Raw genomic sequence first — 26460 nt, 5'->3', positions numbered from 1 at the left:
TACAGAGCTAGAGTCTTTACATCTCACGGCCTTGGCGAAGCAGCCAGCATAATCAAAGACCCCACCCACCCAGGTCGTTCTCTTCCATCAGGCAGAAGACACAGGAGCCTGAGGGCACATACCACCAGACTTAAGGACAGCTTCTACCCCACTGTGATAAGACTATTGAACGGTTCCCTTATACAATGAGATGGACTCTGACCTCACGATCTACCTTGTTGTGACCTTGCACCTTATTGCACTGCACTTTCTCTGTAGCTGTGACACTTTACTCTGTACTGTTATTGTTTTTACCTGTACTACCTCAATGCACTCTGTACTAACTCAATGTAACTGCACTGTGTAATGAATTGATCTGTATGATCGGTTTGTAAGACAAGTTTTTCACTGTACCTCAGTACAAGTGACAATAATAAACTAATACCAATGGAGTCATAGACAGCTACAGCATGGAAACAGGCCTTTTGGCCCACTGAGTCTGCACTGATCTTCAATCACCCAAGTACATTAACTCCACCACACCATCCATTTTCTGTTCTCATCAACTCCTCCCAGATTCCACCACTCACCCACACACTTGGGACAATCTACCCATTAACCAGCCAGAGGAGGAAATGGAAGTAAATGGGTAAAACTCACACGGTCACAGGGAAAACATGCAAGATCCACACAGACAGCACCAGAGATCAGGATTGAACCCGGGTCTCTGGCGCTGTGGGGCAGTGGCTCAAAGGTCAGTCATTTGGGATGAGGAGGACTTTCTTCCCTCAGAGGGCTGAGACCATGGATGTTTGGACAGGCTGGGATCAGCAGATTTTTTGGGATTCACAGGAATCAGGTGGGACCGTGGACTCGAGGGACAGCATTGGTTGTGGTCATAACAAAGGACAGCAGGCTGGTGGTTTGGCCACACTTATAACAGGTTGCACAAAACATTGGATGGACTGGAATTATAGTGTTGTGTACAGTTCTGGCAGCCACACTGCAGGAAGGATGTGGTAGCAACACAGAAAGTGCAGAAGAGATTCACCAGAATGTTGTCTGGAATGGAGGGCTGTGGTTACAAGGAGGGACTGGACAGGCTGGGGTTGTTCTCACTGGAATGTCGGGGGTGGGGGGGCGGTGAGAGGTGACCTTATAGAGGTTTATAAGACTATGACTGGCATGGATTGGATAGATGGAACCCCTTTCCCAGGGCAGAGGAGTCCACAGAACTAGAGAGCACAACTGAGGAGGGGAGGAATTTAAAAGAGGTCTGAGAGACAAGTTTTTCCACACAGTGGGTGGTGAATATTTGGAATGAGCTACCAGAGGAGGCATTTGGTCAGGTCCTTGGATGGGAAAGGTGCAGAGGGCTACTGGCCTAATTCATACAAATGGGATTAGCGTATTTAGCCATCAAGGCCTGGAAGGATGAGGTTGGTCGAAAGGGGCACTTCCAGTACTGTGTGGCTCTACGATTGCTTATATCAGAGAAAAGCTACTCACACGTAGTCACTTCAAGTGCAATGGGCTCCTTCTGGATGATGGTGCGGGTTCCTGGGATCTGAGCATAGCAGGTGTAGTCTTCCAGGCTGTCGTTCACCAGCAGGTTGGAGAAGTACAGATTCCCATCCAGTCCCTGTGACACCCGTTCGCTCAGCTTTATGTTGAACAGTTCTGTGGGAAACAGTAAAAGGGGTGCACCATTTGGGACTCATCCCTGAAGGAACACAGAGCTAAGATCCGGGCAGCAGCGCGACACTGGAGTTCTCAGCGGACAGGTCGGGTTACTCACTGCTCGTCATCCAGATGATCATGGAGGAGGCCATACTGGTGGGGGGGTTGCATTGCAACACCAAGGACTCTCCCTCTTCTTTCCTTAACTGCTGAACCCTCTCCTTGGGCCACTTAGGAGTACCTGAGAAGTGAGAGAAACCAATTGACAGCACTTTTACCAGGTTGACTCAGCAGCACTGAGGACTCTCGTACGTCAGCCTTTACAGAATTCCAGGCCATGCCTCACGAGTGATGTTATTCCCACTCCCTCATACTCTCCCTCACTAATCCTCACTCCTCACCCTGTGTCACTGATGGCATCTCTACTGATGTTAATCCAGCTGCCTCACACTGTCCCTCAGTGACCCATCTCCCCAGCGCCCCGTGTCACTGACTGTATCCCCACTGACATTAATCCCCCTCCCTCAGTAACCCCTCTCCCCCAGCATGGTGTCACTAACCATATCCTCATTGATGTTAATCCCCCTCCCTCACACTGTCCCTCAGTAACCCCTCTCCCTCGGTGCCCTGTGTCACTGACGGCATCTCCACTGATGTTAAAGACCCCTAACACCATCCCTCAGTGTCCCCCTCCTTCAGTGCCTTGCATCACTGACTATAATCACTGAATTTGCTGAATATTCTGCATTTAATACTGATGTACGGACACATCTGGGCCCCATCTTTACTCATTCATGCGCATATTTTACTAAAACTATGTCCTACATCTATTTTTTTATTTAAAGAATCCCAATTGCTTTCCAGAGAATTCTATCAGCAGCAAAATTCCAAAATTCCAATTTAAACCATCATTTGAATTCCCTGAAGGAACATGTGAAGTAACAAGGAATAGAAGGCTGTTGTTCAACAACAGTAATGCGTCTCTCACAGCATGGCTCCATCCATGTTATTTTGCACAGAGCACAGGGTATTAATGAATAACAAACTCTATATCATGCTGTCATTGCCTTGGGAGTATGCGTTGGGACTGTGAAGAGGAAGTTTCACTCTGTGTCTAATCTGTGCCCTGGGAATGTGTGATGGGATGGTGCAGAGGGAGCTTCACTCTCTGTCTGACCCTGGGAATGTGTGATGGGATGGTGCAGAGGGAGCTTCACTCTCTGTCTGACCCTGGGAGTGTGTGATGGGACGGTGCAGAGGGAGCTTCACTCTTGTGTCTAACCCCAGGAATGTGTGAATGGGACAGTGCAGAGGGAGCTTTGCTCTGTGTCAATCCCTTGGAATGTGTGACAGGACAATGTAAAGGGAGCTTCACCCTGTGTCCAATCTGTGCCCTTGGTGTGTGAGAGACAGGGCAGAGTGGAGGGAGCTTCACTCTGTGTCTAATCTGTGCCCTGGGAGCGTGTGACAGAACAGGGTAGAGGGAGCTTTGTTGTGTCTAACCCATGCCCTGAGTTGCGTTGACAAGACATTGCAGAGGGAGCTTCACTTTGTGTCTGACCCATGCTCTGGGAGTGTGTGACAGGAACGTACAGAGGGAGTTCTACTCTGTGCCTAACCTGTACCCTGGGAGTGTAATGGAACAGTACAGAGGGAGCTTCACTTGGTGTTTGGCTGGGAACGAATGGTGAAGGGGGACTCACTCTCTGTTTTGAGGTTGATGTTGGAGGAGATTGCGGTGCCACCGTTGTTGCTGACGTAGCAACGGTACGTCCCCTGGTAGCCCCTGAAGGAAACGCCGTTGTTGGAGGTGGCGATCACCATGGTGCCCGAGGTCTTATTCATTGTCACGCGGGGATCCAGCGAAGGATCGAAAAATGTCCCGTCTTTTGTCCAACGATACCTGCAAAAGCAATGGCAACGTGATACCACTGCTGGTGACGACTCTGGATAAATTCATCACGTTGTTGGGCCACTCCTTTGTGTGTTGCTCCAGATTTCCAACATCTGCAGTCTCTCGTGTCCCTAAGCTCTAGAAATAAGAGCTTGAACAACCACCACAAAACTACCATAAATAACAGCCCATCTGGTTCACTCACATCCTGATAGAAGGAAATCTGAAGCAACTAACGATCTGCTGGAGGAAGTCAGCGGGTCGAGCAGCATCTGTGGAAGGAAAGGAATTGTCGACATTTTGGGTTGGCCAGTCCTGATGCAGGGTTTCGACCTGAAATTTTGACAATTCCTTTCCTTCCACATTGATAATCCCCTCCCCACCCCACAGATGCTGCTCAATCCACTGAGTTCCTCTAGCAGATTGTTTGTTGCTCCAGATTCCAGCATCTGCAGTCTCTTGTGTCTCCAGAAGAAAATTAGATGTCGCCTTAAATGGTCTGGGCCTATATGTGGCTCCATTCCTACAGTGACTGTGTTGTTTATTAACTGCCATTGGTGGACTCAGCCAGTTCCATCAGGGGTACAGCTCTCCCCACCATCAGGGTCATCTACAGGAGGCGATGTCTCAGGAAGTCGACATCCATCATCAGGGACCCCCACCGTCCGGACCCATGCCCTCTTCCAATCAGGCAGGAGGTACAGGAGCCTGAAGACCCACATCTCAAGGTTCAAAAAGAATTGTCATCAGGTTCTTGAAGCAACCTGAGAAACCCGAATTCTACCTTGTACTATCTCTCCCTCAAGCTGCACTAACGTCGATCTCGACCCGAAACATTGAATTGTCCACTTCTGTCCTGAGTTCTTCCAGCTCCTTTGTGTGTTGCTCCAGATTTCCAACATCTGCAGTCTCTCGTGTCCCTAATGTCGTATGTTTGTTTTTGTTTATTTTGTCGTGCCTGTTATGTACAATGCATGCTTATTTAAGTTTATGTAATTCATGTTTGTGAAGTTTGGAATGCACTGTGCTGCTGCTGCAGTTATACCCTGGGTATGAATGCCCATGGCAATAAACTTAATGATAGTCAATAAATAGACTGCCCTAGTGACCCATGTGCATTTTTTTAAAAAAACGTGGCTCAACAGGGATGATATTTCCCCTGGCTGGGGTGTCGGAATCCAGGGGTTGCAATCTGAAAGTAGGGAATTTGGCATTGAAACAAGAAGGAATTTCTTCACCCAGAGAGAATGCTCTACTCAAGAGGCTCAGTTGCCGAATATATCTAAGACTGATATCAATACATTTTTAGATGTTAAGAGAACTGAGGGATATGAAGTCAGCGCAGGAAAGTGGCGTTGAGGTCTAAGATTAGCCACAGTGTTAATGAATGGGGAAGCAGGTGAGGGATCAAATGGCCCATCTCCCTCCACCTATGCTGCCTGACCTGAGTTCCTTCAACATTTTCTGTGTTCAGAATCAGATTATTACTGACATATGACATGAAATTTGTTGTCTTGCAGCAGCAGTACAGGGCAAAGACATAAAAATCTATAAATTACAAAGATAATAATAAGTGCAAAAAAAAGTAGTAAGGGGTAGTGTTCATGGACCATTCAGAAATCTGATGGTGGAGGGAAGAAAGCTGTTCCTGAATCGTTGAGTGTGGGTCTTCAGCTCGTGTACCTCCTCCCCGATGGTAGTAATGAGAAGGGGGCATGTCCCAGATGGTGAGGGTCCTTAGAGGTGGATGCCACCTTCTTGAGATGTCCTCGATGGTGGGGAGGGTTGTGCCCATGATGGAGCTGGCTGAGTCTACAACCCTCTGCAGCCTCTTGCGATCCTGTGCATTGGAGCCTCCATATTTCCAGCAACTACAGTCGCCCTTGTGTCTGGCTTGCTCCTGCTTCTCTTTCTTATATTCAATAGAGGGGTGTTAGATTGCACAATACAAGCCAGGCCTGCCTGCAATAACCCCACCGCTGTGTGCGCACTGGCTGCCCTCCCTCCTTCACCGCAAATGGCCTCACTGCCTGTGACCCAAACGGAAGTTGCCACAGATACTGCAAACCTGAGATAAAAACCAAAAGGTAATGTACAAACCCAGCGAATCAGACAACTTCTGTGGAGAGGGAGGAAACAGGTCCAGGAGCTCTCGTCAGACCTGAACTGTTATTTCTGCTTCTCTCCCCATAGATGCTGCCTGACTGGCCTAACATTTCAGATGATTTGCTCGTTGCCTGGATGTCCCAAGCTGGAGATTCATGGGTTTCCCCTGTGGTAGGCTCCCTGTCCCAGTGCCAGTGTGGCCAGAGTCAGCTCGTGAGAGAGGATCAGGGAGCTATAGCTTACCCCAGTGTCCCTGGGAGGAGGCGGTGTGCATACACAGAAGAATCAATAGGGAAAGCTGAGAAGGATGCAACAACCGTCAGTAATATGGCTGCTTGAGATTAGTTAACTCAGAGGAAGTGTTTCTGCCTCCCATCCTCTTCCTCTCTTGCCATCAGCACCTCAGTCTGTCCATCCTCCCTCATACGCTTGCCCAGCCCTCCCTTACCCTGTCTCTGCTGATTACCCCAACCGCTCCCTGTGGCAATGAGTCCCACTTGGATTGGTGTACTCCCGAGGTCTCCTGCCTGCCTTACACCGATGACCTTTTAGCAAGCTGCACTTGAAAATTGGGGACGGATCAATACCTCAAGTGAACGGGCAAAACTGCAGCAAATTAATTTCGAGGTAGACAAATATATCACTTGGAATCTAAAATGAACAGATGAGCACATTGTAAATGCTGGTCGCTGGGGAGGTCCTCAGAGATTTCTGGGGTCGTGCACAGCAGTCATTAAAACGTCACAGACCAGGGCAAACAATAATCAAAAAGGTTAATGAAATGCCGGCCCTTCATTCCACAGAACTGGACTGCAAGGTGGCTGAGGTTATGTGACAGTGATACAAAGCCCCCGTTAGCAGCTTTGGGCCCCACGCTTTACAAAGAAAACACTGCCCTTGGAGGGAGTGCGGCACAGGTTTATCAGACTGCATCCTGGACGCCAAGGGTTAAATTATGAGGGGAGCTTTCACAAATAAGGGGTGTATTCCCAGTACTTAAAATGGTAAGTTGATCAAAGTGTTGAGGACATTAATGGCAGAGAGAAACTACTTCTGCTTGCAGCAATTTGGGATTATGGGACAGAGTCTAAAAAAATTACACCCAGGGTTTCAGGAGAGAAGTGGCGAAGGAGGGAGAGTTTGGGACACTCTCCTGCAACTGATGGCAGTTCAGCAGTTGGCATTAAATCCAAGACTTTTAGATTTTTTTTGTCAACAAGAGGTAATGTGGAATATGGAGGAAAAGGCAGGAGAGACAGACAGAGACAGGCCACAAAGCAACCACGAATGGCAGGAGAGGTTCTAGGGACCTTGCCCCTGGAGACATGCTCCCAAGTGGAAGTTTCACTCTGTGTCCACCCTTTGCCAATGTTACACATCTTCAGCAGCACACCTTCAGCTTTACAGGTTCAAGTGACTCTGAGAATACGTCCTTTTCTGACAGATGTAATCTCACAGAGCTGGCAATGTGCTTGCAAACTGTTTCTCCAGTACTTGATAACAGAATGCCCAGAACTGCGCAGCACACTGGTGCAGGCACAGTTCTATAAGCATGCTTCACAACCTCTTGGCTCCTCCCTTGAGAAATTAACACTATCACTTGGTTAGCTTGACCTCTGACAGTTTCTTTTTCCAGATCTCTCTGTGCATCTGCACCGATCAGATTCTTATTTTCCCATGTGGGAAAAAGCAAACATCTGCTGATATGGGTTTGGCAATCTGTGAATCTACGTACACAACAGGGGGAGAAGTAAGCTGCTAGGGGCTTCAAGACTGCCCCGCCATCCAAATGGCTGATCTATCCTTGCCTCAAAGTTGACACAGTCCCCATCGAAAAGAAATGTCCAAATATACTTAACCACCACACCCCCTCTCATCCCATACCTGGTTCGGAAGCAGAAACCAGCTGCACCGATAACAAGGGTTCTTACATTACGCCCATTTCGGGGAAGCGTGTTGAATTAGTTTGAGTGGATGCGTCTTGCTATTTGAAGGGACAGGGCATTAATTACTTTAATGCAACACCCATGACAAGATGCCGTAATTTATTATCGGAGTGACTCAGCCTGCATTAGTGGAAATGTGTCATCATGTTTACTGAGCCATTAATGAGTAGAAAGGGGGAGCACAGCAAAGTGTTGATAGATTGAGGATGGGTAGCCTTCCATTGTGTGAATGCAGGTCTTGTCTGGGAGAACGATTTATGCTTTTGACCTCTCTATCTTTCCAATGCAAATCCTCAGCCAGCCCGGTGAAAACGAACAGCTTTTGCCGGCACAGCCCTTAACCTGTCTCCAATTTATAGTTAATACACTAAGCTGTTCAAGGTGACCAGCCAACACCCTTGAGGATTAATCAGTCACTTCTCTGTTGGTGGGAGACGGTACTGGGTTAGCTCCTGACCCTATCCCAGTGTGTATATTATAGCACGGATACCCCATGCACCACAGTGCAGATATTACATGCACCGATCCCAGTGGGAACATGCCCACACACTGGCTCCTGTCCCCACACTCGTCACCCTGTTGTAGGAAAGATGCCATTAAGTTGGAAAGAGTGCAGAGGAGATTTACAAGGATGTTGCAGGGACTCGAGGGACTGAGTTATGGAGAGAGGTTGAGACTTTATTCATTGGAGCATAGGAGAATGAGGGGTAATCTCATAGGGGTGCATAAAATCACGAGGGGCATAGATTGTGTGAATGCACACAGTCTTTTTCCCAGGGTTGGGGAATCAAGAACTAGAGGGCATAGGTTTAGGGTGAGAGGGTAGAGATTTAATAGGGACCTGAGGGGCAACTTCTTCACCCGGGGGTGGTCAGTATATGGAACGAGCTGCCAGAGGAAGTGGTTGAGGCAGGAACAATAACAACATTTAAAAGACGTGGACAGGTACGTGGATAGGAAAAGTTTAAAGGGATATGGGCCAAATGCAGGCAAATAGGACTGGCTTAGATGGGCATCTTGGTCAGCATGGACCGGTTGGGCTGAAGGGAATGTTTCTGTGCTGTGTGACTCTATGACCGTGATGATACTCACACGAGTGTAGGATCACCTGTTGCTTCACATTTGAGCACAATGTCATCAGTTGGGAAGACTGTGTAGTTCTCTGGAGTCTGCTCGGTGACTTTTGGAGGTTTTGGCACTGCAAGAGTGAAGAAACGAGCAAGTGAGGTTAGAGCACAGTTTCCACAACCAGCAAGATAACCAGCTGTGTGTGAGTGAGAACCATCCTTGCACGCAATCCCTTCAAGCTTAGACTTTGTGCACTGTACTCTGCATCTTGGTTTTTACCATCTGTAAATGATCTAATTCACATCCGTTGACTCTCTCCTCCTTTTGGCATAGATACACGTACACCCCTTACCCAGCTGGTGTGATTGCACAGGAGGAGCCCCGGCTAATGCTGGAATTGTCTTACCACTGGAGAGAACGATACCAGCACGTCTGTTATAATGAAGTGCCACCCAGGGGTGCTGCCTTGCTCCTGGGAGATGTGGCTCTCAGTGAAGCAGGGCTCTAGAGAACAGCTGTCGAGAGGGGAGGACTGCATCTGCAGTGAACTTCATTCTAAATGGAAGTCCTCTAACAGAATCTGCCATCTTGTCAGCATTGGAGTGCAAACAGTTGGCTGTGTTCTGGTTATCCACGGTGTGATGATCCATCCACTCACACATCAAACCTTCCTTCACCCACCCAGCAGCTAATGGTCAGATTTCACATCCACTGAAACTGGACTCTTCTTGGCCTCTCCCCTGGAGGAAGCCTGCCCTCAGGCAAACGGCAGCTTAGGGATCGATACCCTTGCTCACAACACCACACACACCCTCAGTCCACCAGCAACCTTAGCCACAGCAGCTGGGACACTGAGACCACTCTTGACTTCTCTTGCAGGAATGTTTGTGAGCCAAGGGTGCAAACTGTCACAGATATGGATCAGGAGCAGGTGCCATGTCCTCACATATTCAGGGGCACCAAGAACAGTTTTTGGGACCATTATGTCGCCATGGCCATGGGGAGTTTGGGAAGGAGCCGAGCAGGCTCATACGCCATGTGGCACAACAATCTACCAGGTATTGGGGCAGAAACTCAACAACAGAGACCGACAGCAGGGAGCAGCAGCAGAGATACCACGAACAGGAAAGGAGGCAGAGATGGTGTTACTTTTCGTTTGGAGGAGAGCATCCGATCCGGATGCATCACGGCTTGGTACAGCAACTGCTCTGCCTGAGACCGCCAGAAACTGCAGAGAGTTGTGGACACAGCCCAGCACATCACGGAAACCAGCCTCCCCTCCATGGTCTACACCTCCCGCTGCCTCAGTAAAGCAGCCAGCATAATCAAAGACCCCACCCACCCAGGACATTCTCTCTTCTCCCTCCTTCCCATCGGGCAGAAGATACAAAAGCCTGAAAGCACGTCCCACCAGGTTCAAGGACAGCTTTTATCCAGCTATTAGAAGACTACTGAATGGTCCCCTAGTACGAAAAGGTGGACTCATGACCTCAGAATCTACCCTGTCATGACCTTGCACCTTATTGTCTGCCTGCACTGCACTTTCCCTGTAACACTTTATTCTGCATTCTGTTATTGCTTTTACCACCTCCATGTACTGATGTGATGAAATGATCTGTATGGACGGCATGCAAAACAAAATTTTTCACTGTACCTCAGTACATGTGACAATAATACACCCATTTAACAATCTATCTCACCAAATGGGCAGGATTGATAAAGTGGAAGCCACTTACATTTCTTTTGCAGATTGTCTGCAGGTCCATACAATGCAAGCAAGAAGGAGGAAAACAAAGCACAGAGGGTTACTTCATTTCAAACTTAGTACACCACCATTTTTCAAGCTCTTTCAAGATGTCACAATGTTGTGTCTGACAGTCCTAGAAAGGTAGAAATATAGAGACGCAGCAGGGAAACCGGCCCTTCAGCCCACAGAGTCCATGCCAACCATCAACCACCCACTTATATTAATAACCTTGTCTCCCAACATCCCCATCAACTCTCCCCAGATCCTCACCCACATCCTCAGGGTGACTTACAGTGGTCAATTAACCCACCGACTGCACGTCTTTGGGATGTGGGAGGAAACCGGAGCACCTGGGGGGAAACCCACCAAGTCACACGGAGAATGTGCCTGCACCTGAAGTCACAATTGAACCCGGGTCTCTGGAACTGCAAGGCAACCGCTCTAATGGCTGTGCCACTGCGCTGCCATTCTCAATTGATCGAATGCAACCCCATATGAGCCACACTTCAGCTTCTGGGCTGTTTCTTTTCACACCACCTTGACATGCTGGACCCATACGCTACAGCCAGCTCCATCATGGGCACCAACCTCCCCACCATCCAGGACATCTTGAAGAGATGGTGCCTCAAAAAAGTGGCATCCATCACTAAGAACCCTCACCATCCGGGTCATGCCCTCTTCATGTTACTACCATCGGGGAGGAGGTACAGGAGCCTGAAGACCCACACTCAATGTTTCAGGAACAGTTTCTTCCCATCCGCCATCATTCCTGAACGGTTCATGAACACTACCTCATTATTCCTCTTTTGCACTATTTATTTATCTTTGTAACTTATAGTAATTTTTATCATCTTTGTCTCTTGCACTGTACTGCTGCTGCAAAACCAATTTTCACGACGTATGTCAGTGATAATGAACCTGATTCTGACCTGCACACACATCCCCAACCACTTGGCCACACCGACACCGGCTTGCATGCATGTGCCTGATGCAGCCTTGTTAATATGGTAAAAACTGGAGGTGATTCACAGCAGACCTCAGGGGTAGAGCTCACTGGAAGGATAGATAAGTTGGGGCAGAGTGCTGTAGGGAGAGAGATCTATATTATTGGTGCTCTGTTGGATTGTGAATTATTTTATTTCTTTCTTGTGATTTTCCTTTAAGTATTAATTCACAACCAAAAGAAATTAAAAACAAATTGGAATTTTATTTTTATCATTTAGGATGTACTCCAGTCCCTGTGACGTCCACCAGTACCAGGCCTCCAGAGAGCCAGCAGAGACACTGCATGCTCTCTCTCCAGGGCATGGACCTATCCTCAGAAGAGGGGAAGGTAGGTCGAGGTTCCCAAACCCATCAACAGGCCCATGAACAGACCAATACAGAGGCCCTTCATCTGACCAGCATCCTCTTCGTACCAGATCCCAAAGACCAGAAACATGGGGTTGAATGCACCCAGACCTTGAAGAACAACTTCCTTAAGCATTCAAAAAAGGTTGAAACCTCTCATATTCCACACATACATGGAATATGGATTCATCTAGGTCGCAGTAATTACAGGTGGCCTGGGAATCATCCCTAACAGAGATAGGGAGGCGTGTAGGGGCCAGAGGAGTTTCAGAGATAGGGAGGGGTGTAGGAGGTTACAGAAATGGGGAAGGAGGTAGGGGCTGGAAGGGGTTACAGAGACAGGGAGGAGTGCAGGGGCCAGAAAGGGTTACAGAGACGGGGGGGGGGAGGGGGGAGGTGGGGGTGGTGAGGGGCCAGAAGAGGCTACAGAGACAGGGAGAGGTTGCGCTGGTGTCAGTGATGACATGGGGAACTATGTGATCGGGGAGCTGCATTCCAGGGTCCTCGCCCCTGCCCGTGGCAAGGAGGAAAAGACTCTCACCAAAATCCACACATCAGCCTGCAGCAAGCAGTTAGTAATCACACGCTCCTCGCAGTCTATTACTGAACCACCAAATTTCACAAATTGCTTCTTCAATCTGGCGTCTCACACAAATCTGGTCAATTAAGGAGCTATTACAAAATTCATCTTGTTAATAAGACACGGCCTGACAAAGAAAGAGCAGCTTTACTGGCTGGGGATCCACACTGTAGACCACTGAGGGCATTGGGGAAGGGGGAAGGGGGTTTATATCAATTTAATGGTGGGGGGGGGAGAGAACAGGAAAGGCACAGGGAGTGGTTGAGGAGATGAAGGGTGCAGAAGGATGTACGAAGGGACTGAGGAGGAGTGTGGGAGGAGACTGGTGAGGAACAGGAATACCAGGATAAAGGTACTAAATGACCTTTCTCTATTATTACAGAGAAAGATAACTGATGGAAACATAAGAGACTTGCTGCCTCACTAAGCTACTTCCCTTCACACTTTGTGGGGTGACAGCTGAATATTTGAGCCAAACCACCCATCGGTACTGAAACTGAGTGTCTGCATGGGTGTGAGGACAGACGCTGGACTGTGGGGGCACACCACTCTCAACCCGCGTACCTGGTACAGATCTCGCACAATCTCAACACTGACCCAGCGGGAGGTGCTCCTGACCAGGTCTGAAAGTCAGTCGGTCCGAAGGATTCGGTAGAGTTGATACCCAAACGCTAGGCCAACTCTCCGAAGGTGGGTCAGAGGGAGCGCTGTGCTCTCTGGGGGGCACTGCTAAGAGCGTAGTAGTATCCTGTCACAGGTGCTGCCTTTTGGACAAGTCATTAAAGCAGAAGCCCCGACCGTCTCTTGATGAGCACAATATTCCCCACGGTGGCTTTTGCAGGAGCTGCGGGAGACTGGGACCAGTGGGTGAGTGGGGGTGGTAACTCTCCTGTGTCCTGGTGACCACATTTATCCCTCAAGCATCACCCACCAAGAGCAGATGACTGGAAGGTCTTTCACCCACTACAACCAGTGTGCCACCCAAATTAATTCCATCTAAAACTTGACTTTCTTTGTGTTCACGTTGTTTGCTTTCCAGCAACTTAAGGCAGGTCCACTCTGCACAGGGCAAGCAAGTGCCTAGAAACAGATGCAGTTGTTTAAGTCGTTGGTGAGGCCGCATATGTACACTGTTGGTTGCCCTGTGAGAGGAAAGATGTGGTTAAACTGGAAAGAGTGCAGAAAAGATCTATGAGGATGCTGCTAGGACTCGAGGGCCTGAGTTATAGGGAAAGGTTGGCCAGGCTGGGTCTTTATTCCTTGGAATGTAGGAGAATGAGGGGCGACCTTATAAAAGTGTTTAAAATTATGAGAGGCATAGGTAAGGTGGATGGCAACAGTCTTTTCCCCAGGGTAGGGGAGTCCAAAGCTAGGGGGCATAGGTTTAGAGTGAGAGGGGAAAGATTTATAAGGGACCCAAGGGGCAACTTTTTCACACAAGAGGGTGGTGAGTATATGGAACGAGCTGCCAGAGGAAATGGCTGAGGCAGGTACAACAGGATCATTTAAGAAGCACTTGGATAGGTAAATGGAGGGGCGGGGTTTGGAGGGATATGGGCCAAATGCAGAAAATTGGGACTAGCTGGGTCGGCACTGTGGTCAGCATGGACTGGTTGGGCTGAAGGGCCTGTATCCGTGCTGTATTGCTCTGCGACTCTAAGCAGCCTGGAATGTGTAGTGAAATCCCATGGTGAGTGGCACCAGTCTGGATGGGTCTTGCACGAGCTCCTTCCTTGCATCCAGGACCTGGGATATTCAGGACCCAAATGAAGACCCAAGGCCTGCATCAGCATTTGTTCAAGGGGACCCAATTTATCCATCATGGTTGACCTGCCCATCTTTTTGGTTTACGGGACAGCCTTTAAACACCTTCCTTGTTGTTCGCTGCTACCTCACCCACCCTCCCTGCTGCCCATATCCGGTACACATTCGGCCCAACAACCAACCACCAAGAATCATCCAAACCCCCTCAACCTCCCGACCAGGAGTCAGACCTGGGACATCTCTCCCAATGAAGCTGCCAATTCACAAATACTGCTGCCCACTTCTCAGCTCAATCCTTATGCCCCTCCGACCTAACTTGATCTGCTTGCATGCTGGCACCACCAACGCCATGATCCAATGCCGATCCCGCTTTGACAGAAAAACTCTCTATCCACACCAGTGTATGCCAAGGTCAAATCTTGGAGTATTATCTGCCAATTTATAGATTACTCTCTATGGGTGTTTGCTGTGTACAAATCCAAGGATCCCTGAATGTGGGTTCTTGCTTTCGTTTGTCGGGGCATAGAATACAAGAGATGGGAGGTTATGGTTCTATTTTATAAAGCATTGGTTCGGCCACAGCCAGACTACTGTGTGTAATTCTGGTTGTCTCACTCTAGGAAGAAAATGATTGCACTGGTGAAGGTGCACTGGAGATTCACCAGGACGTTGCCTGGGATGAAGCATTTTTAGTTATGAGGAGGGACTGGACAGGCTGGGTTTGTTTCCCTTGGAGCAGAGAAGTCTGAGGGGGCCTGGCAAAGGTATACAAAATTATGAGGGGCAAAGATAGGGGATTAGGAATTTTTTTCCCCCACTGCAGAAGTGTCTAAAACTAGCGGGAATAGGTTTAGGGTAAGAAGTAAGAGATTTAGAGGGGACCCGAGGATGAAATCTGGGTGAAAAAGTTCCTCCTCGTTGGAATCTGGAAAGCATTGCCTGAGTAGTTGGTGGAGGCAGAGACTCTCACAACATTTAAAGTGGTGAGGGAGATTGGGAGGTCTGGCAGGCTCAGCTGCACTTACCTGAATGCAAGGAGCCTCACCAATTAAGTCAGATGAGCTTAGAGCATGGATCAGCATTTGGAATTATGATGTTTTTGCAATCATGGGAATAGAGTTGAGGGAAGGACAGGGCTGGCAGCTTAATGTTCTGGGGTACAGAGTGACAGAGGGGAATACAAAAAAAAGAAGACAAGTCACTCTACTGAATAGGGAGAATATAACAGCAATACTTAGACAGGGTATCCTGGAGGGTTCATCCAATGACGCCGCATTGGTAAAATTTAGGAATAAGAGAGAGACGGTCATTTTGATGGGGTTATACTATAGGCCTTCCAATAGTTAGCAGGAATTAGAGGTACAGATATGTAAGAAAATCACAGAAAGGTTTAAGAGCAATAGGCTTATAGTAGTGGGGGACTTTAATTTTTCCAATATTAACTGGGATTGCTTTAGTAAAGAGACGTTTACTGGGTGGAATTCATTCAGTGCATCTAAGGAGGAGTTTTTGAGACAATATCCTGCTTGAAATAGGGCAGTATTCAATCTTATCTTGGGAAATGAAACTTGGCAGGTGGTGAAAGTGTCAGTGGGGGAACACTTTGGGAACAGTGACCATCATTCTGAAAGTTTCAAGGCAATTATGGAAAGAGATAAGGTTAAGGTCTCCAAATGGGGGAAGGCTGATTTCAACTGTGTGAGAGCAGATTGGGAGCAGATGCTTGTAGGTAAAATGACAGCTGACAAATAGGTCTTTTAAAAGAGCATTAGTAAGAGTTCAGGGACAGCATGTTCCAGTAAGGGTGAAAGGCAAAAATGGCGAAAATCAGGGAACCTTGAATGACAAAGGATATCAAAGGTTTGATTGAGACAAGAAAGGAAACATATGACAGGCAACTGGGATCAAGGGAGTCTCTTGAGGAATATAGAGTGTGTAGGAGAGAACTTAAAGAAATTAGAAGGGCAAAAAAGGGACACAAAATATCCTTGGCAGGTAAGATTAAGGAGAATCCCAAGACATTCTACATCAGCAGCAAGAGGCTAGCCAGGGAAAGAGTTGGTGCCCTTTGAGATCAAAGGAGTAACCTATGTGTGGAGCCAGGTGATGTGGCTAAATTAATACGTTTTATCTGTATTCACCAAGGAGGAGTATGTGGAAGATAGCGAGTTCAAAGAGGGGTACATGGATAATCTGCAGTAGGTCTGTATTGAGAAGTGTTAGATGTCATGGGACATACAAAGGTTGATAAATCCCCATGAGATTTATCCCAGAATCGTTTACAGGACAGCCTTTAAACACTTTCCTTGGTGTGCACTGCTACCCCAGTCACCCTCCCTGCTGCCAATGCTCCTTAGATTCCCAGCACATGTCTGGCCCACCTTCATGTCTCATCCTAACAACCAATCACCCAAAATCATCCAAACCCCCTCAACCTCCTGACCAACAAGGGAGGAGATAACTGGGGCACTGATGGAGATTTTGGCATTGTTGAGCTACAGATAAGGTACCAGAAGACCAGAGGATAGCAAATGCTGTTCCTTTATGCAAGGGCATAAGCCAGGTAACTACAGGCTGGTTAGCCTTATGTCAGTGGTAGGGAAATTATTGGAGAAAATGTATACAATTGGAAAGACAAGGACTAATCAGGGATAGTCAGCATGGCTTTGTGCAGGGGAAATCCCGCTCCGCTAATTTGACTGAATTTTTGACAAAGTAACCAAGAAGAATAACGAAGGCAGGGCAGTAGACATAGTCTCTGTGTACTTCAGTAAGGTATTTGACAAGCTCCTGCATAGTAGGCTGGTCAGATGGTTAAGGCACATGGAATCCAAGGCGAGGTGGCTAATTGGATCCAAAACTGGCTTGGTGACAGGAGGCAAGAGTGTAGTGGTGGAAGGTTGCTTTTCTGTTTTGAGGTCTGTGGCCAGTGGCGTACCACAGGAATCAGTGTTGGGACCCTTGTTGCTGGTGCTATATATTAAAGATGGATGTGAATGCAGGAGGTATAATTAGTACGTTTCCAGATATCATGAAAATTGGTGGTGTTGTGGATAGCAAGGAATTGTTAAAGCCTACAACATGATATAGATCAGATGGGAAGTTGGGCAGATGGAATTTAATCCCAACAAGTGTTAAGTGATGTATTTTAGGAGGTCAAATAGGGATAGGACATATACAGTAAAGGGTAGGGTGCTAAGGAACATTGATAGACAGAAGAAGCCTGGGCTTCAAGTCTATAGTTCCCTGAAAATGGATAGGTGGTGAAGAAGGTATATGGCATGCTTAGGTCAGAGCAGGCTAGGATTTTATTCCTTGGAGCATAGGAGACTGAGGGGTGACCTTATAGAGGTGTAAAAAATCATGGAGGGCACAGATAGGGTGAATGGACACAGTCTTTTTTCCAGGGTTGGGGAATCAAGAACTAGAGGGCATAGGTTTGAGGGGAGAGATTTAATAGGAACCTGAGGGGCAAGTTTTTCACCCAGCGGGTGGTCTGTATATGGAACGAGCTGCCAGAGGAAGTGGTTGAGGTAGATACATTAACAACATTTAAAAGACTCTTGGACAGGTACATGGACAGGAAAGGATTAGAGGGATAGGAGCTAAATGTGGGTAAATTGGACCATCTTAGATGGGCATCTTGGTCAGCATGAACCAGTTGGGCCAAAGGGTCTGTTTCCCTGCTATATGACTCTGTGATATAAAAGTCGGGATGTTATGTTGCAACTTTACAAACACTGGTTAGACTGCACTTGGAGTTCTGGTCGCCACGCTATAGGAAAGATGTGGTTGCACTGGAGAGAGTGTGGAGGAGATTCACCAGGATGTTGCCTGGATTGGAGCACTTTAGTAATGGGGAAAGGTTGGATAGGCTGGGCATGTTTATCCCTGGAGCAAAGGGGGATGAGAACTGTCCTGATTGAGGTAAATAAAATTATATGAGGCATAGATAGGGTAGATAGTCGGAATCTTTTTTCCACAGTTTGATCCTCTTGTATCAAAAGCAAGGACATATGTTTAAGCTGAGAGGAAGGTGTTTTTAAACAAGATTTTGAGGGGAAAGATTTTTTTTTCTTTAAGCACAGAGAGTGGCTGCCAGTGGAGGTGGTGGTGGAATCAGATGCAATCACTACGTTTAAGAGTCATTAGATTAGCACTTAAGTAAGCAAGGCACAGGATATGGACCTAAAGTGGGCACATAGGACAGTGTAGATGAGTGAAAAGGTTGGCATGGACGTGGTAGGCTGAAGGGCCCATTTCTGTGCTGTGTAGCTCTACGACTGAGAATCTGGAGGAGCACTTGAATCACCAAGGCATAGAAGGCTGGCAAATAGGATTAGTATAGATGGGTACTTGATGGTGATCATGGACATGGTAGGCCCTTTGGTATGACTATGAAATGGGCTGCTGTGGTGCCCCATTACACCAGTGACAACACTATGAGAATAGAGCGCAGGCACTCAGCTGATGGTGACGTCCTTTGCAGGGCTATCCAAATGCAGCTCTGTCGTTTCCAAGCTACTGAGTGAGCTCCGCAGAATGGATTGCAAGACGGACAGCTGGTTGGCATGAGGGCTGAGCCATTGACGCCTATAGGAGGTGCAGTAGTGTAGCTGTTAAGTTGTTTGCATACAGAGGCCTGGATTTTTAAACTGGGTGCAAGGGTATGAATCCTGCCATTGCAACTTGAGAATATAAATTCAAGTAATCGATTAAATTCTGAATACTAAAAGGAAATCAGTAACAGTTGTGAAGCTAACGGAATGCTGTTAAAAACCCATCAGGATCACCGTTGTTCTGCAGGGAAGGAAATCTGCCATGCTTACCTGGCCTGGACCTGCAGGTGACTCCAAACACACAGCCAGGTTTTCCAATCTCAATTGCCCTTGGAAAAGCCATTGGGTTTAGGGCCATTCAGAGCTGGACAATAAATGCTGACTTTGCCAGTGAAATCCCCATCTAGTGCTCAAATAAATGCAGGCACAAAACAGGCTAGAAATGGCTCAAGAGGCAGGAGACTGGAGCCAAATTGAAGGCAAAAAGGTGATGCTGTTTATGGATTCAAGTGGAACGTGTTTCCCAGCTCCACAGTAACGTTCTTGCAGTACGCAGCTTATAGAATGATCTCTCTTCGCTTTACCGAACCCTGTCTGGGATTTTGCGAAGAATTAACTCCCCTACCTGTCTAGCTTCTGTTCACATTGGAGCTTCCCCCCCCGACCCCACCCCCCACCCCACGTCCCACGCCACGGCGACACAAGAATCGAGAGTACTCACACTGACGAGGAATGCTGATGGATTTGCAGTTTTGGCAAAGGTTCAGCAGAAGCAGAGTCAGCGACAGCAGCAGGAAAGCCCTTTTATTCCCGGTCATTTTCCCAATCAGCCGAGTGACATTACATCCACCAAAAAGTCGTGTTGATGAGCCGGGGTGGTGGGGACGTTGACAGGTGGGGGTGGGTGCAGGGAAGGTGGGAGAAGGAGGGTTGGAGGGCTCTGATTTGAAGAAATTTGCAAGCACTCCAACGTCACAGAGTCAATACCAAGCCTGGAATGAGAGGGAACAGAACAAAATAGGAAAATATATGGAAGTGTTAATGAAAACCATGCAGTATCTACATTTTCACAGTGACTTGTCACAGCTCAGCAGCTCCATAACTACTCCCACACTCTGCTCCAATTCCGTCCTCCCCACCCCCCCACCACCCCCAAGGAAAGACAACATGAAAATGAGCAACTGCTAGTCTAGGACTTGTGGCAGCAACCACAGCTTCACGAGCACGGGGAAGGGAAAAAAAATCACACAGACACATTCAGATCCTTGGGGAAAATTAAAAGCTCGGCATCAACATTACTTGTTGTTCTGACACCAAATCTGAAGAGGAGTCATTGCCTCTGTGGCGGTGGGGGGGGGGGGGGGGGGGGGGGACAGATGTGCACTTCACAACCAGTCCATGCCCCACAAAAACCAGTTTGCAGGAGTCATTTCTAGGGGGTCAGACTCAATTCAAATTGCATTATAGCATTCTCCTGTTCTCCTCTTATTCCCTCTGGGACTCCTGTGGTGGTGCCAAGGGAGCACCGCACCACAGGAAGGGCAGCACTGAGGGAGTGTTGCACTGTCAAAGGGTCATTATTGAGGAAGTGTTGCAATGACAAAGGGGCAGTATTGAAGGAGTGCAAGATACACTTTGGAAGGCGGAGGACAAGATTAATGGCAGGATTCTTAGCAGTGTGGAGGAACAGAGGGACCTTGGGGTCCAAGTCCATAGATCCCTCAAAGTTGCCACGCAGGTTGATAGGGTGGTTAAGAAGGCGTATGGTGTGCTGGCCTTCATTAGTCGGGGTATTGAGTTCAAGAGCTGCGAGGTAATGTTGCAGCTCAATAAAATTCTGGTTAGACCACAGGTAAGAGTATTGTGTTCAGTTCTGGTCACCTCATTATAGGATGTATGTGGAAGCTTTAGAGAGGGTGCAGAGGAGATTTATCAGGATGCTACCTGGATTGGAGACCATGTCTTATGAGGAAAGGTTGAACAAGTTCGGGCCTTTCTCTATGGAGCAAAGGAAGATGAGAGGTGACTTGATAGAGGTACATAAGATTATGAGAGGCATAGATAGAGTGGACAGCCAGCACTGCAATGGCCAATACCAGAGGACATCAGTTTAAGGTGAGTGAGTGGAGGGAAGTTGAGGGAAGATGTCAGAGGTAGGTTTTTGTTTTACACGGAGAGTGGTGGGTGCCTGGAACATACCGCGGGGGGTGGAGGTAAAGGCTGATACAATAGGGACATTTAAAAGACTCTTGCATAGGCACATGGATGTAAGAAAAATGGAGTGTGTAGTAGGGAAGGGTTAGATTGATCGTGGAGTGGCTTTGTATAGGTTGGCACAGCATTGTGGGCCTAATGGCTGTACTGTTCGATGTAAATAATAGATAAATGTCTATAAATTCACTGAAGACACCACTGTTGTTGGCAGAATCTCAAATGGCAACGAGGTGACATACAGGAGTGAGATAGATCGGCTGGTTGAGTGGTGCCGCAACAACAACCTCGCAATCAACATCAACAAGACCAAGAAATTGATTATGGACTTCAGGAAGGGGAAGTCGGGAGAACACACACCAGTAATTGAGGGATCAGTGGTGAAAAGGGTGAGCAGCTTCAAGTTCCTGGGTGTCAACATCTCAGAGGATCTATCTTGGGCCCATCGCATTGAAGCAAATATGAAGAAGGCATGCCAGTAGCTCTACTTCATTAGGAAGTTGAGAAGATTTGATATGTCACCAAAGACTCTTGCAAATTTCTACAGATGTACAGTGGAGAGCATTCTGACTGGCTGCATCACCGCCTGGTGTGGAGGCTGCAATGCGCAGGATCGAAAGAGGCTGCAGAGGGTCGTAGACTCAGGCAGCTCCATCACGGGCACAGTCCTCCCCACCATCAAGGGCATCTTCAAGAGACGGCACCTCAAGATGGCGGCATCCATCATTTAGGACCCTCACCATCTGGGAACATGCCCTCTTCACATTACTACCATCGGGGAGGAGGTACAGGAGCCTGAAGACCCACACTCAACGTTTTTGTAACAGCTTCTTCCCCTCCGCTGTCAGATTTCTGGAAGGTCCATAAATTATTCCCCTTTTGCACTATTTTTGTAACTTATATGTCTTGCATTGTACTGCTGCTGCAAAACAGCAAATTTCATTACATACATCAGTGATGATGAACCTGATTCTGGTATGTTCTGTGTTCTTAACTTGATAAAACATGGTCAGACCTCAGCCTGGAGTACTGCATGTCACTCTGGTCACCACACTATAAGGAGGATGTGACAGTTGGAGAAGATGCAGAAGATGTTACCCAGGATGGAGCTTTTTACTTACGAGGAGAGACTGGAGGGGCTGGGTCTGTTCTCCCTGGAGCAGAGGATGTTAAGAGGGGACATGATTGAAGTAAATAAAATTATTAATGGTAGAGACAGGACAGAAACTATTTCCCATCTCAAAAGGTAAACACAACTGGTGGACATACATTAAGGGTAAGGGTATAAGATTTAGAGGGGATCTGAGGGGGACCTTTTTCACTCAGAGTGTGACGGGTACCTGGAATACACTACCTGAAAGAGTGGTGGAAGCAGAACAACTGACAGCATTTAGTGTCTAGACAAGCACTTGATTCGTCTTGGTATAGAATGCTATAGACCAAGTGCTGGAAGAGGGGTGCCCACTGGTCAGTGAAGACATGCTGCGCCGAATGGCCAGTTTCCATGCCACATGACTTTATGACTCTATGTCAGAGGAGCAGTACTGATGCAGCTTCGCACAACTAAGGAGGTCAGTGCTGAGGAAGCAGAACACTGTCAGAGCAACAAACAATCCGCTGGAGGAACTCAGTGGGTCGAGCAGCATCTGTGGGAGGGAAAGGAATTGTTGACGTTTCAGGTCAAAACCGTGCATCAGGAGTGAGAGTAGACAGGCGAGATGGCCATCTCACTTCTCCACTCTCAGACCTGATGCAGGGTTTTGATCTGGAACATCAACAATTCCTTTCCCTCCCACAGATGCTGCTCGACTCGCTGATTTCCTCCAGCGGATTGTTGCTCCAGATTCCTGCACCGGCAGTCTCTCACATCACCACAGCATTGTGGTCTTTCAGAAGTGACGTTAATCCAAGGTCCTGTCTGCCCTCTGAGATAAAATACCTATTGGAAGAACGGCAAGGGTAATCAAGAACCCATCGGTGACCCGAGGTTGTGTAAGGTCCTATAAGAAAGCAAGGGTGATCCCACCAGATTAGTGGCTCTCAACGGTCATTTGGTAAAATACAATCTGCCTCACTGAGGTGGTTTATGATAACCAGATTAGTGGCAGAGGTGCATCTTTGGCTTCCTGGGGCTCAGTTAAACCTCCTTAGATGTTGAGGAGAACAGAAGCTGGCATGGTCGTGCGGTCAGCTTGCAGGCATTCCTGTCAGATGTCATAAGGTCCAACTGTTGCTTTCATGGGAAAGAAAGCTATGGGACTATCAAAAAGTTAAAGAATCCAGGGAAATTTGAGGCTTAGGGTGTGGGTAGAAAGTGTGATGTGTTTGTGAATATTCAGATTGTGTACACATTTGCTTCACAAAGGAATTAGAAACTGTGTAAAGATTCCAGAGGTGCTGGTAATGAACATAGAAATGGGGCAATGATAGAGGCGATCAAGCACAGAAGGACCAAATGGCCTTCCTAAATATCTGGCACACCTCTGGCAAGGGAGGCCTGAAGGAAATGCACCAATGGGACTTTACTGGGGAGGACAGGGGCTTTGGAATTCTGACTCCCTGAACTCTCTGCCAATTGGCTTCACATCCAGGTCTGTTGGAGACCAAGATAAGATGATAAGATAAGATCTTTATTAGTCACATGTACGTCAAAACACAGTGAAATGCATCTTTTGCTTAAAGTGTTCTGGGGGCAGCCCACAAGTGTCGTCCCGCTTCCAGCACTAACATAGCATGCCCACAACTTCTTAACCCGTACATCTTTGGAATGTGGGAGGAAACTGGAGCACCCGGAGGAAACCCATGCAGTCACGGGGAGAACGTACAAACTCCTTACAAACATGAGCATTGGCTTTTCTGGTCATTTGGATGTGAGAAGGAGAAGTTTTATTTCAGTTAGACTCTCCTGCATTCATAAATAAAATCTTCGTGGGATAATGAGCACAGGGATGAGATTCCAAGCTTAAAATCACTGTAGGATAGTGGATGCAGGGTGAGATTGCCAGCTCTGAATCCTCATGGGGGTCGAAGGGGCACAGGGTGGAAATAGGATCAGATCCCTTCATGGGATCCTCAAGGGAGGGCAGGGAAGGCATGAGATTCCGAGTGCTGAATCCTTACAGGGGAGCCGTGGGGAAAGGACAAGATTCCCAGCACAGGATGCTCAAGGTGATGGGGGAGGGTGGAATTCCCATGTGAAAAATCCTCTGGGAATAGTGGGGATGAGATGAGATTTCCAGCACAGAATCCTAATGGGAATCCCCAGCCTGACTCAGGATCAATCAGACCTTTTGTATAGGAACCAGGTGAAAAAGACACCTGCTGAAAAAGTGTTGTTATGGGTTAGAGCGATTCCAACAAACCTTCTCGACCTCCTCACCCAAGAGGAACCATCGAGGTCTGTAGTTATACTGACATATAAAGCATCATGATGGACCTCCAACAACACCTTCCAACCCCACCACCTCCGCCTCCTAGAAGCTCGAGAGGAGCTTGGGAGAGCAACACCCCCAGATTTGTTTCTGAATCATACCACCCTATCTTGGAACTAGACCGTCATTCCTTCATTGTGGGTCAAAATATCGATCAACCCAGCATGGTCACCGCACGGACTGCAACGGTTCAAGATGGTGCCTCAACACCACCTTATGGAGGACTAGGGATGTGTGATTAATGTTAGCCCTGCCAGCAATATCTCAGGAGTGACTTATGCTGCAGAAACAACCAGACGTGTAGCAGATTTGCTTGATCGAATGCTCTTTATGCAATGTGTGATTTTGTTACTGCAGTCACACAAGCCATGGCACTGTTGCTGCCTGACTGCCAGTGCAGAGGGATTTGGAACATAACATTACCAGCGCTTCGCTGCCCCGAGCCGTCTGATAACACGAAAGCCCTTTCCAAACAGCACTTCTGAAATATTCATCAGTGCAGAGAACACCAGGTTCCCTCCTCACAAAGTGCCCAGGGTGAACGTGCAAGGGATGGCTCCGAGGAAAAAGCATTAGAGGAACAGGAGGAGGTCTTTCAGTCCTGAGCGTGTTCCACCATTTAATCAGATCACGGATGATCTGTGTCTCATAAGAAACAGAAGCAGAAGCAGGCTACGTGCCCTCCTGAGCTTGCTACACCATTCAATAAGATCTAGTGCTTTCCTGCCTGATCCCTAAGTGTCCAAAAATTAATCAAAATCAGACGTGAATGTACTCATAACCAAGTTATCCACAGGGAGGGAATTCCATGTAAAGAAATTTCTTATCTGAGTTCTATGTGGCCAACACTTTCTCTGTAATCTCTGCCCTCCAGCCCCAGGGGCAAGTAGCCAGAGACATAGTATCATACTACACAGAAACAGGCCATTTGAAGCACCTACTCTGTGCAGACCAACAGGCACACATTAACACTCATCCCCATTTTATTCACCCCACATTCGTAAACTTCCCCTAGATTTTACCAATCATAATAAGTACAATATACAGTGGCCAATTAACCTAAAGCTGCATATCTTTGGGATATGGGAGGAAACCAGAGCACCCGGGGGAAACTGACATGATCACAAGGAGAACAAGCAAACTCCATACAGACAGCATTGAAGATTGGGATCAAATCCAGGTCACCGGAACTGTGAAGCAACAACTCTACTAGCTGTGCCACCTCTCAATATCAAACAATCCCTCTCAGATTCCTGGACAACTCAATTTGCCTTCTAAATTCCAGTGACAATCGACCAATCTTTTAAACGCGGCTCAAAGACAATCCCCTCACCTCAGTGAATCTTCACTGCTGTAACTCTGAAGCCAGTTCATCTTCCTTTAATTATGGAGAACAAAACTCCAGGCGGTGCTCCAAAGGGGGCTCAGCAACACGCTGCACAACCTCAGTGAGATGTTCATATTTCTGCTCTAACCTCGCAATATCGGCCAATGCACTATTTGCCTTCCCTCAATGTTTGACGTTTACGGTCTTGCCACACTTGCTCCATGCACCCATACAGAATCATCAAATGCTGTAGAAAAAGGCCACTCATCCTGTGTCAGCCTTTTGGGGAGTTGCCTTGTCAATTCTCCCTCACTGACTGCCACTTCATATGCCTATAATTTTTACTCGAGTTGTTTTTGAAGGTTACCACTGAATCTGTTTCCTCTGCCCCATCAGATGGCACGTTCCCAACCCTAAACAGTTTTTCTTACTCATTTCCAGGGCGAGGGCCAGCATTGTATAATTGTCCCCTGTAACCCTGAAGAAGATGGTGGCAAGTTGCAGTGGTGCAGTCACTCCAAGATTTAGACCCAGAGATGTGGGGAAGTGACACACAGGAGGAGATCAAGCCTGGGGCAGATCAGCAAGATCATATTGAATGGCAGGGCAGGCTTTATGTTCCTATGAAGGAGGAACAGCCAACATATTTCCAGTGGGATGGCAAAGACTCGTAGGAGATCCTGCAGGGGTTGTTAGCCGATGCAGGGGAACAACTTTGGCCTTCCAGGGGTAGAGATGGTGGGTTGGGAAGTGATGAAGGAGTCTGGGAGCTTGGCTGAAAGTATAAGATGCCATTTATAAATAGGCAAGTTTTCTGC

General features: G+C 47.6%; 1 protein-coding gene across 1 annotated transcript in view; it reads right to left on the bottom strand.

Annotated features, from left to right (window-relative positions):
- The window catches only part of LOC127566547 (neural cell adhesion molecule L1-like), a 273625-nt gene that overhangs the window by 43455 nt on the left and 203710 nt on the right, over positions 1-26460 (bottom strand). Inside the window, 6 exon segments of the mRNA XM_052008960.1 lie at positions 1489-1659; positions 1778-1900; positions 3363-3562; positions 8698-8803; positions 10410-10427; positions 19395-19665. Coding sequence (XP_051864920.1) covers positions 1489-1659; positions 1778-1900; positions 3363-3562; positions 8698-8803; positions 10410-10427; positions 19395-19491 — 715 coding nt within the window. The 5' untranslated portion in view covers positions 19492-19665.

This window comes from Pristis pectinata, chromosome 43 (assembly GCF_009764475.1).
Source record: "Pristis pectinata isolate sPriPec2 chromosome 43, sPriPec2.1.pri, whole genome shotgun sequence".
In the NCBI taxonomy this organism is placed as follows: Eukaryota; Metazoa; Chordata; class Chondrichthyes; order Rhinopristiformes; family Pristidae; genus Pristis; species Pristis pectinata.
Note: the sequence above shows the minus strand (reverse complement) of the source record. Positions and strands in the feature narration are given on the sequence as shown.